General features: G+C 45.3%; 1 protein-coding gene across 4 annotated transcripts in view; it reads right to left on the bottom strand.

Annotated features, from left to right (window-relative positions):
* Window positions 1-17,617, bottom strand: part of LOC129822851 (partitioning defective 3 homolog) — a 568,315-nt gene that overhangs the window by 270,525 nt on the left and 280,173 nt on the right. For all 4 annotated transcript variants that reach the window (XM_055881305.1, XM_055881306.1, XM_055881307.1 and 1 more), the window contains 3 exons: window positions 10,918-11,402; window positions 2,917-3,056; window positions 1,573-1,701 (listed from right to left, as the gene is read on the bottom strand). In XM_055881305.1, coding sequence (XP_055737280.1) covers window positions 1,573-1,701; window positions 2,917-3,056; window positions 10,918-11,402 — 754 coding nt within the window. The remainder of the gene's footprint in view (window positions 1-1,572; window positions 1,702-2,916; window positions 3,057-10,917; window positions 11,403-17,617) is intronic.

A 17,617-nucleotide genomic window follows, 5' to 3' on the forward strand; every position in this document is an offset into this window, starting at 1 on the left:
AAATTTCCGACTTCAACTGTATTGATGAAGCTGGTGACTGAGGTGGTATACTCCTCAATGCTATTGGATGAATCCCGGAACATATTCCAGTCTGTGCTAGCAAAACAGTCCTGTAGCGTAGCATCCGCATCATCTGACCACTTCCGTATTGAACGAGTCACCGGTACTTCCTGCTTTAGTTTTTGCTTGTAAGCAGGAATCAGGAGGATATAATTATGATCAGATTTGCCAAATGAAGGGGGCGAGGGAGAGCTTGGCACGCCTCTCTGTGTGTAGAGTAAAGGTGGTCTAGAGTTGTTTTTCCTCTGGTGGCACATGTGACGTGCTGGTAGAAATGAGGAAAAACAGATTTAAGTTTCCCTCCATTAAAGTCCCCAGCCACAGGGAGCGCGGCTTCTGGATGAACATTTTCTTGTTTGCTTATGGCCTTATATAGCTGGTTGAGTGTAGTCTTAGTGCCATCATCGGTATGTGGTGGTAAATAGACGGCTACGAATATATAGAGGATAGAGTTAGGGTAAACACAGAGACAGATTGAGTGCTTTAGGGTAAAGTTAGGGTTAAAGCCTAAACCCTTGTGTCTGCCAGGCCACTCAGATGACAGGGAGACTGTCAGACCTGCTGAATGGAGGGTGGAGGAGGGCAGGACACTATCCTTACTATCCTCACCATCTGTTGCCAGACAGGGAAAGTCACCCCAGAACTGCTTACATAAAAGTGTGTGTGTGTGTGTGTGTGTGTGTGTGTGTGTGTGTGTGTGTGTGTGTGTGTGTGTGTGTGTGTGTGTGTGTGTGCACGCGCGTGCGTGCGTGCGTGCGTGCGAGCGAGCGTGTGTATGTGTGTGCATGTATGGTATCCCATGTGTGGGTCTGAGAGATTATGTGTATCCAGTGTCAGATAGGAGAGTGGTAGACAAGCCAACCCCTGGATAAGGTCTGTGTTAATGTGACTTGGATGAAGGGCCAGTCCAAATCTCTTGCGTCCCAAATGGGACCCTATTCCCTACACAGTGCACTACTTTTGACCATGGTCCAACAGGTACTGGTGAAAAGTAGTGCACTATGTAGGGAATACGGTGTCATTGTGTACGCAGCCCATATCTACTGGTGCTCTTAAGGGGACTGGGCTCTATAATGGCTGCATGATCAGAGGACAGACAGGGGAGGAGAGGCAGGATAATACTGTTTACCTGATAAAACACTAGACAGACAAACACACAGAGACGTGCCCCTGACCTGCCTTAAATCAGCCCTTCCTCAAAACAAAGGGAGCCTGCTGGCCAGGCCTAGGGCCGGGGAAGTGTTTGAGCTGTGTGTGGGGTGGGAGGGATAAGTCTGGAGCAAGTTCATGTGGATCCCTATGGTACTGATGATGAGGTTCAAGACAGAAGGTCACAGACAAAGGGATAACATTGAGCTGGTGTTGATGGGAGTGTGGATAGCCCTAATACGGATGAAGACTCCATTACTATGGGCTACTTCCATATCAGAGGTGTGAAAAGTAGGGTAGGGGTAGCGATGGTGTGGACAAGTGATTGGTGATGTGAGTAAATTTGACATTTGATTAACTTACCACTTCTCTAGGGAGATAGGAGTCCTCTTGGCGTAGGACTAGCAGACTGACTGTTCCTCCCATGGGGGTGACCCTGAGTAGAGCTACCACCTCCTCCTGACTCCTCCCATTCAGGTCTACCCCATTCACCTGGACACACACACACACACACACACACACACACACACACACACACACACACACACACACACACACACACACACACACACACACACAGGTAGATATAAGGGATGTATTAATACATGTTACTAACTTGTGTTACATGTGCAACTGCCTTGTACTGTTTTGAAACAATTACTAATTCCATTCTACACATAATCATTCTCTGTTTTCATAGAGGAGCTGTGACTGCCTGACATCTATAAATATGGGGTATTTCTAAGAGCGGACATTTTCCAATTACATAGTCTATGATTTTCATGTCATTCTGATTGGACTGTTGACACAAGATTATTACGTTCATTTCCCTATGTTTAGCCACTCAGAGCCCAAGGTAAACAGCCCTACAGGTACTCCACTCTGTGATTTGAAGGGATACTTCGGAATTTTGCCAACAAGGCGCTTTATCTACTTCCCCAGAGTCAGATTAACTCGTATATACCCTTTTTATGTCTCTGTGTCCAGTATGAAGGAAATTAGAGGTAGTTTCGCAAGCCAATGCTAATTAGTGTAAGCGCAATGACTAGAAGCATGCCAGCAGATATTCATAGACTCAGTCATTGCGCTAACGCTAGTTCACAATTATGCTAGTTAGCAACTTCTTTCAAACTGCACGAAGAGACAAAAATGTTATCCACAAGTTCACCTGAAGGCTAGAGGCATCACTACAGACACCCTGGTTCGAATCCAGGCTGTATCACAACCGGCCGTGATTGGGAGTCCCATAGGGCGGTGCACAATTGGCCCAGCGTCGTCCGGGTTTGGCCGGGTTAGGCCGTCATTGTAAATAAGAATTTGTTATAAACTTACTTGCCTAGTAATTATTTTTTTTAATTCTGGGGAAATAGATAAAGGGCCTCATTGCCAAAATATCAAAGTATCCCTTTAAGACTCTTTTCAATAGCAAAGCCCATTCAATCAGCCTTTGTGTCTTAAACATATCGGGTAATGGCATTGGCGTAGACACAACAATCATGAATGACATAGGACATAAAGGCTTAAAGGTGTTTTATTCCATATCACATAAAACAATGTTGATTGGATGTCTCAGAACAACATTCTAAATCTATGGAAGGAAGAGGACAACGTAAGGGTTGGAGCATGACAAGTGTTATGAAGAGGAAGGGGTAAAGTAGGAGGAAGAAATAGCCAGAAGAAAGAAACTTCATTAATTCTGCCTCTCACCTCTTGCAGCTGGTCGCCAGCCTTCAGGCGGCCATCTTGGATAGCAGCACCCCGAGCCAGGATGTTCTTGACATAGATGGGGGCGGAGCCTCCTATGGGGACGTCACGTGATGTGATGCTGAATCCAAGACCCTCAGGACCTGCAGATGGAAAATAATACACCAAACATGAACTGATTGCAGGAGTGAAGGACCTGGTTTTTATGCCCCCTTTTATTATGGATTCCCGAGTGGCGCAGTAGTCTAAGAGACTGCATATCAGTGCTAGAGGCATCACTACATACCCTGGTTTGATTCCAGGCTGTATCACAACCGGTCATGATTGGGAGTCCCATAGGGCGGCGCACAATTGGCCCAGCGTCATCCAGGTTAGGGTTTGGCCGGGGTAGACCGTCATTGTAAATAAGAATTTGTACTTAACTGACTTGCCTAGTTCAATAAAATAATATATAAAATAAATCTAAAAGCGCATCAGGAACAAAATATGGAAGGACAACTTTTATTTATGGCTTTGACCATCATGTCAAACCTGTCAAACTACAGTACTTAATAAGTAATCTCAAATGTATTGGTTTGCATGCACGGTCTTCTATTGGGGAAAGAATGGGCGTGCAGCTTAGGTTGTGGTTCAACATACAAAATAAGCATGAAATATCCCAAGTGTCTAAATATAAGTACAATCTTTTAACCAAAATTGTGTGTTTGTGATAAATGTGTACTTTATACATGTGTCTGTAAGGACAGCGGGACCACAGATGTGACATGCTTGAATTTAAAACTGGTTGCGGACAAGAATAGCAGCATGCAGAGTAAAGGTTTCTGTCGGTTTGTGTGCAATCTTTATTCTCCCTTTCTGTGGAGTGTCCACAGGCATTAGACACAGATAATGGTCAGCAATGGGGTGAGAGGATCCTCTGCCTTCACCCATAACACATAATTAGATGCTTTGGATACACCACAAATCAGACCAAATAAAGTTTGCTATGCGAAAACATTACTAAATGTTAGAAAACAATGTTAAGGGTTCAGGCATCATAGTTCTGTAAAGATGTTTCCTCCCAAGTTCTGACAATGGCCTTTATACGGTTCTAAATGACTATATCTGTATCCCAAATGGGACCATATTCCCTATGTAGCGTACTACTTTTGATCAGAGCCCTATAAATGTGCACTATGTAGGGAATATGGTGTCATTTGGGACACATCATATAAATTGCCAGACGGCGAAGGCAGGGAAATTCAATAATAGCCTACAAAAGGGGAATATCAACACTGACCTTATCGACCGACCAACCGTACACTGTCTGCCCAATAAAGGATTGGTCAGAAGTAGTGGGCCCTGGTCAAAAGTAGTGCACGATAAAGGGAATAGGATGTAATTTAGGAAGCATACAAAAGCATTGCCAAATGCCAGTAAGGATATGAATGACATTTCCACTTTCAGATGGGGAAGAATGGTTCCACTCAGTGAGTCAGTGAGATGTGTCCCTCCCTGGTAAACAAGTTATCCATTAATATGTGTAACCGGCAGGGTGGCGGGTGTGTTGTTAGTTGAAGCCTTCCTGACAGTAGAGTGATTAGTATTCTTGTTGAAGAGATTGTTCATTTTACTGGCCTGCCATTCACTGTCTGATCGCTCATCATGACCTATTTTCTCCTCTCTTCAGTCTCGCTGGTTGATACCGACAGACTGACTGTGTGTGTGTGTGTGTGTGTGTGTGTGTGTGTGTGTGTGTGTGTGTGTGTGTGTGTGTGTGTGTGTGTGTGTGTGTGTGTGTGTGTGTGTGTGTGTGTGCATATGCGTGTTGTTTTTGCCTCACTAGCACTAAGATGAAGCAGCAAGAAAACACACTACCCAGCAACTTTGGGTGTATTCTATATTCAGAGATGAAGATATAGATCTTGGAACAAAGAAGGGCACACACCACAACGTGCGAATGTTGCTGACAGAGAGGTGTCAACAAAGTTAAGTCATTGAATATATTGAGGTTATTTCCTTCCTGCCAATACAGCAGGAAGAACGCGCTTTACTTATTATAGAATTCTGTAAACGAAATGGATAGATAGTTAGTCTAACTGGGATGTGCCTAAGATCCTTTCTGCGCTAGTAGCCGGTGTCTGCTAATACGGCAGCTGCCCATACTGCTGTCTGGGATCCTCAGTGTGTACGTACAGTAGTGGAATTGGTTGTATCCAGAATGTCTCTTTATTGCCTTTATAGAACCTAGGGCATAGTCTGAATCAGCTGGTCTGTGAAGACCACTATCCTCTACCCTTCTGTTCTGGTAATTCCAATCCATTCAACTTCTCCAATCAGTCTACTTAGCCGAATCAAACTCTACATTCTAAGATCCCATCGTTAAGGGCTTCCATTCAGGCAATTAGCAGAATGCATCTCTCTCTAATAGCACTGGCTGTAATTAACTAGCATACTGACGTCTTTATTTGGGGTAATAGAAGCTTTTTGGATTAACACTACCAGTCCTGAGATCCCAGCAAAAATAGGCTTTTCATTTATCTGACGTTATCTGCATATACAGCACTTATATTAAGCCTCACAATTAAGTGATTTACCATTTTATTTTCACGAGAAATTGACAAACAGTTGCATTCATGAGTTTCATTGAGACGTCAATTTAAAAAAATTAGGTCCGCCAAAGAAAATACCTGATAAAAAATGTATATGAACGCATTGAGTACAGAAATAGCTTGCTCACTGCGAAACGAATATCCAACTAGTCAGTGACAACTGTGTGGAGTTTGTGACAGCAACTATGTGAGCTTATTATAGTATTATAGACACTATGTCCAGGGACATTCTATGATCTGTGTAGAAGAACCCCTTACATTCTAATGGCTCTTGCGTAGCTTGTGAGCCTGACAGAGCAAAGTGTGAGTCTCAGCTTTTCATATATAGCTTTAAATAGTTTGTAGCTCAAACCATTCGGACACTACAGATATATTTGTATAAAAGACCAGGCCCCTTCGGGATCAGCCATTGTCTCCCACAATGTTTAAAAGGGGTTAGAAGTGCAAAACACACCGGCGATACGGTGCGACTCATTGGGTTAAGTCTGAATCCCGTATCCGATAAGCCAATTATGTAGCAAACATGAGGAGACGTAGAATGAGTCTTAATGGGCTGCGTCTGTCTGTCCTTTTGGCTGCATTATTTGATTAAGACACTTTTGCTAATTTCCCAGCAAGGAAGGATGGTGTCACGTTCTGACCATAGTTCTTGTGTGTTTTACTTGTTTTAGTGTTGGTCAGGACGTGAGCTGGGTGGGCATTCTATGTTGTGTGTCTAGTTTGTCCATTTCTATGTATGCCTGATATGGTTCTCAATCAGAGGCAGGTGTTTGTCATTGTCTCTGATTGGGAACCATATTTAGGTGGCTTGTTTTGTGTTGGGGTTTGTGGGTGGTTGTTTCCTGTCTTTGTGTTCTGCACCAGATAGGACTGTTTTCGGGTTTTCACATTTATTGTTTTGTAGCTTGTAGTGTTCACATTATTATTCTTTATTAAACATGTTGAACACTAGCCGCGCTGCGTTTTGGTCCTCTCCTTCATCCCAGGAAGAAAACCGTAACAGAACCACCCACCAAACTCGGACCAAGCAGCGTGGTAAGGGGAAGCAGTGGCAGCAACAGGAGCTAGCAAGGCAGAGCAGCTGGACCCCACTCCACCATTGTCTTTGTCCATCTCCCCCAAAAATTTCTTGGGGGGCGGCACACGGGGAGTGTAGCTGGGTCAAGTAGGAGACTTGAGCCAGTTCCCCGTGCTTACTATAAGGAGCAGTTGGCGAAATTGAGGTACGAGTCGGAGAATGTGGAGGAGTTATTGGACAGATTGGAGGAAAGTGAAAGGATGGGAGATTATGAGACATTCGATGAGTTGTTGGTAAAATTGGAGGAGGGCGAAGAGAGAGAGCTGTTGATTTGGCGTAGTATACACGGTACTCGCCCTGAGGTGTGTGATTACCGTGGAGAGCGGGAGTACGGGCAGACACCGTGTTATGCGGAAGAGCGCACAGTGTCTCCTGTACGTGTGCATAGCCCGGTGCGGTACATCCCAGCTCCACGTATCGGCCGGGCTAGAGTGGGCATCGAGCCAGGTGCCATGAAGCCGGTTCAACGCAGCTGGTCTCCATTGCGTCTCCTCGGGCCGGTGTACATGGCACCAGCCTTACGCATGGTGTCCCCGGTTCGCCAGCACAGCCCAGTGTGGTTATTCCACCTCCCCGCACTGGCCTGGCTACGGGGAGCATTCAGCCAGGTAAGGTTTGGCAGGCTCGGTGTTCAAGAGCTCCAGTACGCCTTCACGGTCCGGTATATCCGGTGCCACCTCCTCGCCCCAGCCCAGTACCACCAGTGCCAACACCACGCACCAGGCTTCCTGTGCGTCTCCAGAGTCCAGTACGCCCTGTTCCTCCTCCCCGCACTCGCCCAGTGGTGTGTGTTCCCAGTCCGGTACCACCAGTTCCGGCACCACGCACCAGGCCTACTGTGCATCTCCAGAGCCCTGTACGCATTGTTCTTTCTACCCGCACTCGCCCTGAGGTGCGTGCCCTCAGCCTGGTACCGCCCACCAGTCAACTTTCTATGCATCGTGGAAGTTAGAGTAGCAATGATCCAGAATGCTACCAGCTTGTGTCGCACATTCAATATACTGATAGAATTTAGGAAGCCTTGTTCTCAGATTAGTTTTGTTAAAATCCCCAGCTACAATAAATGCAGCCTCAGTATATATGGTTTCCAGTTTACATATATTTATTAATTAATTAATTTACATATAGTCCAGTGAAGTTCTTTCAGGGCCGTCGAGGTATCTGCTTGGGGGTATATACACGGCTGTAACTATAATCGATGAGAATTCTATTGGTAGATAATGCAGTCAGAATTTAATTGTAAGGAATTCTAGGTCAGGTGAACAAAAGGACTTGAGTTCCTGTATGTTGTTATGATTACACCATGAGTCATTAATCATGGGGAATACACCCCCGCCCTTCTTCTTACCAGAGAGATGTTTGTTTCTGTCGGCGCAATGTGTGAAGAAACCGGGTGGTTGTACCGACTCTGACAACATATCCAGAGTGAACCATGTTTCCGTGAAACAGAGAATGTCACAATCTCTGATGTCTCTCTGGAAGGCAACCCGTGCCCTAATTTCGTCCACCTTGTTGTCTAGAGATTGGACATTGGCGAGTAATATGCTAGGAAGCGGTGGATGGGGTGCCCGCCTTCTAAGTCTGACCAGTAGGCCGCTCCGTCTGCCTCTCCTGCGGCGACCGCGTTGTTTTGGGTCGGCCTCTGGGATAAGATCCCATGTCCAAGTCGTATTCCTGGTCGTAATGTTGGTAAGTTGACATTGCTTTTAAATCCAATAGTTCTTCCCGGCTGTATGTAGTAACACTTGAGATTTTCTGGGCTAACAATGTAAGAAATAATACATAAAAAAACGAATTACTGCATAGTTTCCTAAGGACCTGAAGCGAGGCGACCATCTCTGTCGGCACCATTTCTTTATTATATTTCCCGAGATCATGTTTTCACCTGCTCAAATGTGTAGTTTCATGTTATCACATGTTGCTTTTACATGTTGTTACATATTATCACATTAACATCACATAAGATCATATGAAATTCATGTGGTTTTTCCGTAAGGGTTGTACATAATCTTGTGTAATTTGTCGTCACACGAGTCTCATAACAGTTCATGAAAGCTTACAAGTGGGACAATTCAGCACTCGAGCCAATTCAATTGTCTAAGAAATACATTCTGACATTTGTATAAGAATTATGGGTTTCATTTTGAGTTAAAACATAAACCGGTTTGCTAGTGCAAATAAACCAAACTCCTGGCACTGGGCTTTCTCTGGACTAAACCCAACAAATAAACCAAACTCCTGGCACTGGGCTATCTCTGGACTAAACCCAGCAAATAAACCAAACTCCTGGCACTGGGCTTTCTCTAGACTAAACCCAACAAATAAACCAAACTCCTGGCACTGGGCTTTCTCTGGACTAAACCCAACAAATAAACCAAACTCCTGGCACTGGGCTTTCTCTGGACTAAACCCAACAAATAAACCAAACTCCTGGCACTGGGCTTTCTCTGGACTAAACCCAACAAATAAACCAAATCCCTGGCACTGGGCTTTCTCTGGACTAAACCCAACAAATAAATCAAACTCCTGGCACTAGGCTTTCTCTGGACTAAACCCAACAAATAAACCAAACTCCTGGCACTGGGCTTTCTCTGGACTAAACCCAACAAATAAACCAAACTCCTGGCACTGGGCTTTCTCTGGATTAAACCCAACAAATAAACCAAACTCCTGGCACTGGGCTTTCTCTGGACTAAACCCAACAAATAAACCAAATTCCTGGCACTGGGCTTTCTCTGGACTAAACCCAACAAATAAACCAAACTCCTGGCACTGGGCTTTCTCTGGACTAAACCCAACAAATAAACCAAACTCCTGGCACTGGGCTTTCTCTGGACTAAACCCAACAAATAAACCAAACTACTGACACTGGGCAGTCATTTTGGTGTGTGTGTGTGTGCGTGCGTGCGTGCATGCGCACTAGGCCCTGTGTGTGTAGAGAGGGTGCAGCAGCAGGTCGAATTCATCATCTAACCCTCACAGTAATAAGCAAGGAATTAAACCCACGTAACATTGCCACGTACAAAACCCCTTCAAATCCGCTGTTTACGGTGGGGATTTCTGTGAACATATATTGCAGCGATATGAGATGGCGGCTCCCAGAGAGCATGCTGCTTTTAGCCTAAGCCTCCTGCTGCCCTCGCCGTGCGGCAGTATTCCCTGAAGCTTTTTCTCTATGCCCCGTGAAACCTTTCAACGCTCAACATCTGCTTCATCAGACAGCCTGTACTGACTGTGTGTGTGTGTGTGTGTGTGTGTGTGTGTGTGTGTGTGTGTGTGTGTGTGTGTGTGTGTGTGTGTGTGTGTGTGTGTGTGTGTGTGTGTGTGTGTGTGTGTGTGTGTGTGTGTGTGTGTGTGTGTGTGTTGGACATAATAGACCTTTCTGGTTTGCTTTTCTGCTACAGAGGCCTGTGAATATCTCACACAGTTGTGCCCTGCCTGTTGTAGTTAACTGCATCTTTACGGCTTGCTTCTCCAACTGTGAATGCTAATAGAATTGAATGCAAGCACCGACTGAGAGGGCTAATTTCACCCTTTTCTTTTAACATGCTGAGAAAAGTCTGATAATGGCATTAGGGCAGAACAACGTGCCAAAACAAAGAAAGGAAGAGTGAGTGAGTGACATGGAGAAATAGGAGAGGGAGAGAAAGACGGGGAGAGAGCGAGAGAGAGATTTGAAGTGACGTTTGTAAGCAGCATTCAGCATACCTCATTCTACCATCCACCTTTTGAAGTCTGTCACACTCAAAGGAGGACAAAACGGTTCTTGGAGTGTGTGAGTGTATGTGTGTGTGTGTGTGTGTGTGTGTGTGTGTGTGTGTGTGTGTGTGTGTGTGTGTGTGTGTGTGTGTGTGTGTGTGTGTGTGTGTGTGTGTGTGTGTGTGTGTGTGTGTGTGTGTGTTGTGTGTGTGTGTGTGTGTGTGTGTGTGTAGGTGTGTACGTGTGTGTATGTGTGTGTGCATGTGTATCCCTAGTGCTCTCCTCCCCAGTGTTGTGTGCAGCTAAGATGCTGCTGTGATGCAGAACAAATGAGATTTGGGCCTGTACGTGAGTTAGTGGAGCAGTGCTGGATACAGTCCTTCACAATGAAATATCAACACTTTGAAGTCTCTAACAGTATTAGTTACACAACACTCATCTCAACTGTAGCTAGGATAAGAACGGACACTTGAGAGATATCACCTCTTATTGAAGTGAATTAAAGGACCTTTGAAAGCCCTATGAATATACCCCCAAAAATAATATTTGTAGTTTCACAATAATAGTGTTTGGTTGTTTGTGTGTGTGTTTGTGTTTGTGTTCGTGTGTGCATTCTGCATGCCTGCATGTGTTTACCTTTCTTCAGCTGGATGTTAAGTCTCCGGCCTGTTTTCTTGAAGTAGCCTGCAGTAGGGTTGGCACTGACTTTCCTCTGCAGGGATGGAGAGGGGGCAGAGGAGACGTTGTTGCTTCCGCTGTGAGGTAGCGAGGTGGAGAAGCGCTGGTCTGGTACACGCTGTGGTAGAGGACCATGGTTCTGGTGTTTGATGTTGGGGATGGGAATGGGGTGTGGTCTTGACCTGGAGGACATCCTCTGTGGGTTGTGGTCCAACCCCACCCCCCCGTGGACCACCAGACTACCCCTTTCCCCGGGCTGCTGGGCCTGGGGGTCCGAGGCCTGGCTGGAGGTGAAGCTTCCCCGGTTACCCCTCTCCCCCCTCGGACATGGGGGGCTAAGCTCCTCCTGGGAGAGCTGCTCATACTGGCTCTTCATGGAGGCTGGGACCACATGGAACAGAATGACAGGAGAACGCATGGCCTGCCTGAACATGTTCTGGGCTCTGGAGTAGAGAGGAAAGGAGTCAGCAACACACAGCATTACATTAGCGAGGGCATGATAAGAACATGAGCTAATGCACTTTTATCAGTGTACTAAAACAGATAGAGAGAGGTCAAGAAGAGAAGTGAAGAAGAGGCAGCATACAAATCATTCCATTAGCTATAGCTTGATAAAAGGTCATGTACAGTGTGACATGGCAGCTTATTGATAAAGAGAGAGAGGCTACACAGAAGTGAAGAGGAGAGGTCAACAGGTCAACGTGGATAACCATAGGCTAATAGTAGCGAAGCACTGGAGAAGAAGCTAATTCAGAGATTCCATTAGCTAGACACTGTATGTGCTGTGTAAATGGCAGCATAGTCTCAGGAGGAGGATGAGCTCAGACTCAGCATTGGAAGGGTGAGACGTTGAACCACAATGAGATTCAGCCAGTCAACATTATACATCCAAATATCTATCAAATAATTGTGTGTGTTTGTGTATGGAAAGGGTTTATGGGTGAGGCCACTGTTCACTAGACAGTAAAATGATAAAACAACAAGGAAGATGATGATGGGCGACGTGCAGTAAACACAACAAAGTCGCCACACATACAAAGACTTGTACTTTATACAGAATGGACAAACTCCTGTATTAGTTTGGAACCAAATAAGAAAAGACACTTTTTTTTCTCGCTCTGATGCGGCATTGTTTTGTCCTGAGCTCAGACGCCACTTAGCATATAGATAGTCTGGCCTGGAGCAGCCCCATCGGTCCCACGGCATAAGAGGATAAGGGCCTTCAGAGGGTGTGTGTGTGTGTGTTTGTGCGCGTGCGTGTGTATGTGAGTAGCGTAGCAAAGGATGATGTGATAGCCAACAATCCCCCCTCGCGTTCTCAGCCTCTCCATTATCACGCCCATGATACCGCATTGAACCCGTCCAAATGAGTTATTGACAATCGCTAAGCCGCTTCCGCCGTTATAAACAGCACTTCATTTGGAGCTCTTTCACCTCAGTGCGGAGCGGAGTGTGCCGAGACACTTCTTTGGGATTTGGTCCTTCATTCTTATGTTAATTTCTCCCTCAAATCATGTGAACTGCAGCAGCCTACGGTGGGTAATGAGAGGCACAGTGACACTCCAGTAATCAGACGATGAGGAGACAGCAGCTCAGCTTTCTGATTGAATAATAAATTACCCCATCAATGCATCATTACATTTAGTTAGATTAACCGCTTCTAAATATTTATCCATGCAAAACAATCCAATAAGATTATAATATCACTTGGAATTATCTCCGTACGGTGCAGTGCACAATCAAGGAGAGTAGAGAGAGAGAGATTGTAAAAAGTGATTTACTTCGCCACTAGAATCATATTGTGGTGCGGTGTGGTCACGTTTGTGACTGCCGGTGAGAGCTGTGAGCCATGTGTATGCGGAGCGATACAAAACATTTCTCCCTTGTGGATTTGGTTTGCAAAGTACACATACACCTCTTTCACGGCAGAGAGGCCAGGGAGGTAGTGTGGATGTTTACCAATGAAAAGTCAAGCACAATATTTACTATTGCCAAACACTTCAGTGGCTTGCCAAGTCTAGATGAATGAATGAACAATGTAGCTAGCTAAGTAAGTACAACAGTTTTGAGTTTTGAAGGCTGGACCAGGTTATAACTGTTGCCAAACTTGGTCACAAAGTGTATTTAGAAAATGTGAAAATGCTTTATTATAAAGATATAATCTAACAGAACACAAGCGAACTGAACTAGGCCATAAGGGGAAGGTACTGTATGTTTGATGACCAGTGTATTCATTAAAACAACCTACATGTAGTGACCCCTCCACATGTACTCTCTGTATAGCTTATAGCCAGGCAGACCCTACCACATCAACAGACACCCCTTCGGGCCTCACCCTAAGACAGCTAATTGGGAATCCTGAAAGCTCCATCCTAGCCAGCACTAAACCAGGCAGGAGCTCTTCCTAATGGGGAGGATATCAGTCAGGGCAACCTCCTTCTACATGTTTGCTTTGGGTCAGGGTATGGACAAAATGCAATATATTACTCATCTCTGGAAAAGACAGCACCAATATGACTCTAGAGCTGTGTTAGTGTGTGTGTCCCCTCCTAGCTCCATGTTGCGATGGCCTTGTATCTTCAATCCACTTTAGGAAATGAAAAGTAGCAATAAATCAATAGAACAGAGGAAGGTGAGGCTCGGGCGCTAAGGTATATTAACCTCACTAGGCTAGGGGGCGGAATTTTCACCTCCGGATGAAAAGCGTGCACAAAGTAAACTGTATGCTACTCAGGCCCAGAAGCTAGGATATGCATATTATTAGTGGATTTGGATAGAAAACACTTTGAAGTTTCTAAAACTGTTTGAATGATGTCTGTGAGCATAACATAACTTATTTGGCAGGCGAAACCCAGAGGACAAACCATCCAGGATGGTTTGAGGTGACAGTGTTTTCAATGAGTTTTCTATGTGGATCTGTATTTCTAAGGCACTTGCTTGCAGTTCCTATCTGGATTTCAGCAGTCTTTAGAAATTGGTTGATGTTTTTTCTTTGTGTAATGAAGAAGTAGGGCTGTTCAGAACGAGGGTCGAGTCTAGTGTACTGTTGTGGTTGGGGCGCACGACCTAAATGCTCGCTCCACTTTGTTTTTATCCGCTATTGAACGCAGTTTATCCCATCTTAAATTTGATCGATTATTTACGTAAAAAAATACCTAAAGTTGTATTAGGAAAGTTGTTTGAAATGTTTGGACAAAGATTACAGGTAACTTCATATATTTTGTAGTCACGTTGCGCGAGTTGGAACCGGTGTTTTTCTGGATCAAACGCGCCAAATAAATTGACATTTTGGAGATATAACGACGGAATTAATCGAACAAAAGGACCATTTGTGATGTTTATGGAACATATTGGAGTGCCTACAGAAGAAGCTCTTCAAAGGTAGGGCATGAATTATATCGTTATTTCTGAGTTTTGTGTCGCGCCTGGCGGGATGAAATATGATTGTCTGTGTTTGTTTGATGGGGTGCTATCCTTAGATAATCGCATGGTTTGCTTTCACGGTAAAGCCTTTTTGAAATCTGACACCGTGGCTGAATTAACAAGAAGGTATATTAAGGTTGGTAAGGTCAGAGGGGTAGGGGCGCTAAGGTGTATTATGGTTGGTAAGGTCAGAGGGGTAGGGGCGCTAAGGTATATTAAGGTTGGTAAGGTCAGAGGGGTAGAGGCGCTAAGGTATGTTAAGGTTGTTAAGGTCAGAGGGGTAGAGGCTCTAAGGTATATTAAGGTTGGTAGGGTCAGAGGGGTAGAGGCTCTAAGGTATATTAAGGTTGGTAAGGTCAGAGGGGTAGAGGCTCTAAGGTATATTAAGGTTGGTAAGGTCAGAGGGGTAGGGGCGCTAAGGTATATTAAGGTTGGTAAGGTCAGAGGGGTAGAGGCGCTAAGGTATATTAAGGTTGGTAAGGTCAGAGGGGTAAAGGCTCTAAGGTATATTAAGGTTGGTAAGGTCAGAGGGGTAGGGGCGCTAAGGTATATTAAGGTTGGTAAGGTCAGAGGGGTAGAGGCTCTAAGGTATATTAAGGTTGGTAGGGTCAGAGGGGTAGAGGCTCTAAGGATTATTAAGGTTGGTAAGGTCAGAGGGGTAGGGGCGCTAAGGTATATTAAGGTTGGTAAGGTCAGAGGGGTAGGGGTGCTAAGGTATATTACGGTTGGTAAGGTCAGAGGGGTAGGGGCGCTAAGGTATATTAAGGTTGGTAGGGTCAGAGGGGTAGAGGCTCTAAGGTGTATTATGGTTGGTAAGGTCAGAGGGGTAGGGGCGCTAAGGTATATTAAGGTTGGTAAGGTCAGAGGGGTAGAGGCGCTAAGGTATATTAAGGTTGTTAAGGTCAGAGGGGTAGAGGCTCTAAGGTATATTAAGGTTGGTAGGGTCAGAGGGGTAGAGACTCTAAGGTATATTAAGGTTGGTAAGGTCAGAGGGGTAGAGGCTCTAAGGTATATTAAGGTTGGTAAGGTCAGAGGGGTAGGGGCGCTAAGGTATATTAAGGTTGGTAAGGTCAGAGGGGTAGAGGCGCTAAGGTATATTAAGGTTGGTAAGGTCAGAGGGGTAAAGGCTCTAAGGTATATTAAGGTTGGTAAGGTCAGAGGGGTAGGGGCGCTAAGGTATATTAAGGTTGGTAAGGTCAGAGGGGTAGAGGCTCTAAGGTATATTAAGGTTGGTAGGGTCAGAGGGGTAGAGGCTCTAAGGATTATTAAGGTTGGTAAGGTCAGAGGGGTAGGGGCGCTAAGGTATATTAAGGTTGGTAAGGTCAGAGGGGTAGAGGCGCTAAGGTATATTAAGGTTGGTAAGGTCAGAGGGGTAGGGGCGCTAAGGTATATTAAGGTTGGTAAGGTCAGAGGGGTAGAGGCTCTAAGGTATATTAAGGTTGGTAGGGTCAGAGGGGTAGAGGCTCTAAGGATTATTAAGGTTGGTAAGGTCAGAGGGGTAGGGGTGCTAAGGTATATTACGGTTGGTAAGGTCAGAGGGGTAGGGGCGCTAAGGTATATTAAGGTTGGTAAGGTCAGAGGGGTAGAGGCTCTAAGGTATATTAAGGTTGGTAGGGTCAGAGGGGTAGAAACGCTAAGGTATATTAAGGTTGATAAGGTCAGAGGGGTAGAGGCGCTAAGGTATATTAAGGTTGGTAAGGTCAGAGGGGTAGAGGCTCTAAGGTATATTAAGGTTGGTAGGGTCAGAGGGGTAGAAACGCTAAGGTATATTAAGGTTGGTAAGGTCAGAGGGGTAGAGGCTCTAAGGTATATTAAGGTTGGTAAGGTCAGAGGGGTAGGGGCGCTAAGGTATATTAAGGTTGGTAAGGTCAGAGGGGTAGAGGCGCTAAGGTATATTAAGGTTGGTAAGGTCAGAGGGGTAAAGGCTCTAAGGTATATTAAGGTTGGTAAGGTCAGAGGGGTAGGGGCGCTAAGGTATATTAAGGTTGGTAAGGTCAGAGGGGTAGAGGCTCTAAGGTATATTAAGGTTGGTAGGGTCAGAGGGGTAGAGGCTCTAAGGATTATTAAGGTTGGTAAGGTCAGAGGGGTAGGGGCGCTAAGGTATATTAAGGTTGGTAAGGTCAGAGGGGTAGAGGCGCTAAGGTATATTAAGGCTGGTAAGGTCAGAGGGGTAGAGGCTCTAAGGTATATTAAGGTTGGTAAGGTCAGAGGGGTAGGGGCGCTAAGGTATATTAAGGTTGGTAAGGTCAGAGGGGTAGAGGTGCTAAGGTATTTTAAGGTTGGTAAGGTCAGAGGGGTAGAGTCTCTAAGGTATATTAAGGTTGGTAGGGTCAGAGGGGTAGAGGCTCTAAGGTATATTAAGGTTGGTAAGGTCAGAGGGGTAGGGGCGCTAAGGTATATTAAGGTTGGTAAGGTCAGAGGGGTAGAGGCTCTAAGGTATATTAAGGTTGGTAGGGTCAGAGGGGTAGAAACGCTAAGGTATATTAAGGTTGGTAAGGTCAGAGGGGTAGAGGCGCTAAGGTATATTAAGGTTGGTAAGGTCAGAGGGGTAGAGGCTCTAAGGTATATTAAGGTTGGTAGGGTCAGAGGGGTAGAAACGCTAAGGTATATTAAGGTTGGTAAGGTCAGAGGGGTAGAGGCTCTAAGGTATATTAAGGTTGGTAAGGTCAGAGGGGTAGGGGCGCTAAGGTATATTAAGGTTGGTAAGGTCAGAGGGGTAGAGGCGCTAAGGTATATTAAGGTTGGTAAGGTCAGAGGGGTAGAGGCTCTAAGGTATATTAAGGTTGGTAGGGTCAGAGGGGTAGAAACGCTAAGGTATATTAAGGTTGGTAAGGCCAGAGGGGTAGAGGCGCTAAGGTATATTAAGGTTGGTACGGTCAGAGGGGTAGAGGCTCTAAGGTATATTAAGGTTGGTAGGGTCAGAGGGGTAGAAACGCTAAGGTATATTAAGGTTGGTAGGGTCAGAGGGGTAGAGGCTCTAAGGTATATTAAGGTTGGTAAGGTCAGAGGGGTAGAGGCTCTAAGGTATGTTAAGGTTGGTAAGGTCAGAGGGGTAGAGGCTCTAAGGTATATTAAGGTTGTTAAGGTCAGAGGGGTAGAGGCTCTAAGGTATATTAAGGATGGTAAGGTCAGAGGGGTAGGGGTGCTAAGGTATATTAAGGTTGGTAAGGTCAGAGGGGTAGAGGCGCTAAGGTATATTAAGGTTGATTAGGTCAGAGGGGTAGAGGCTCTCATC

This window comes from Salvelinus fontinalis, chromosome 25 (assembly GCF_029448725.1).
Source record: "Salvelinus fontinalis isolate EN_2023a chromosome 25, ASM2944872v1, whole genome shotgun sequence".
In the NCBI taxonomy this organism is placed as follows: domain Eukaryota; kingdom Metazoa; phylum Chordata; class Actinopteri; order Salmoniformes; family Salmonidae; genus Salvelinus; species Salvelinus fontinalis.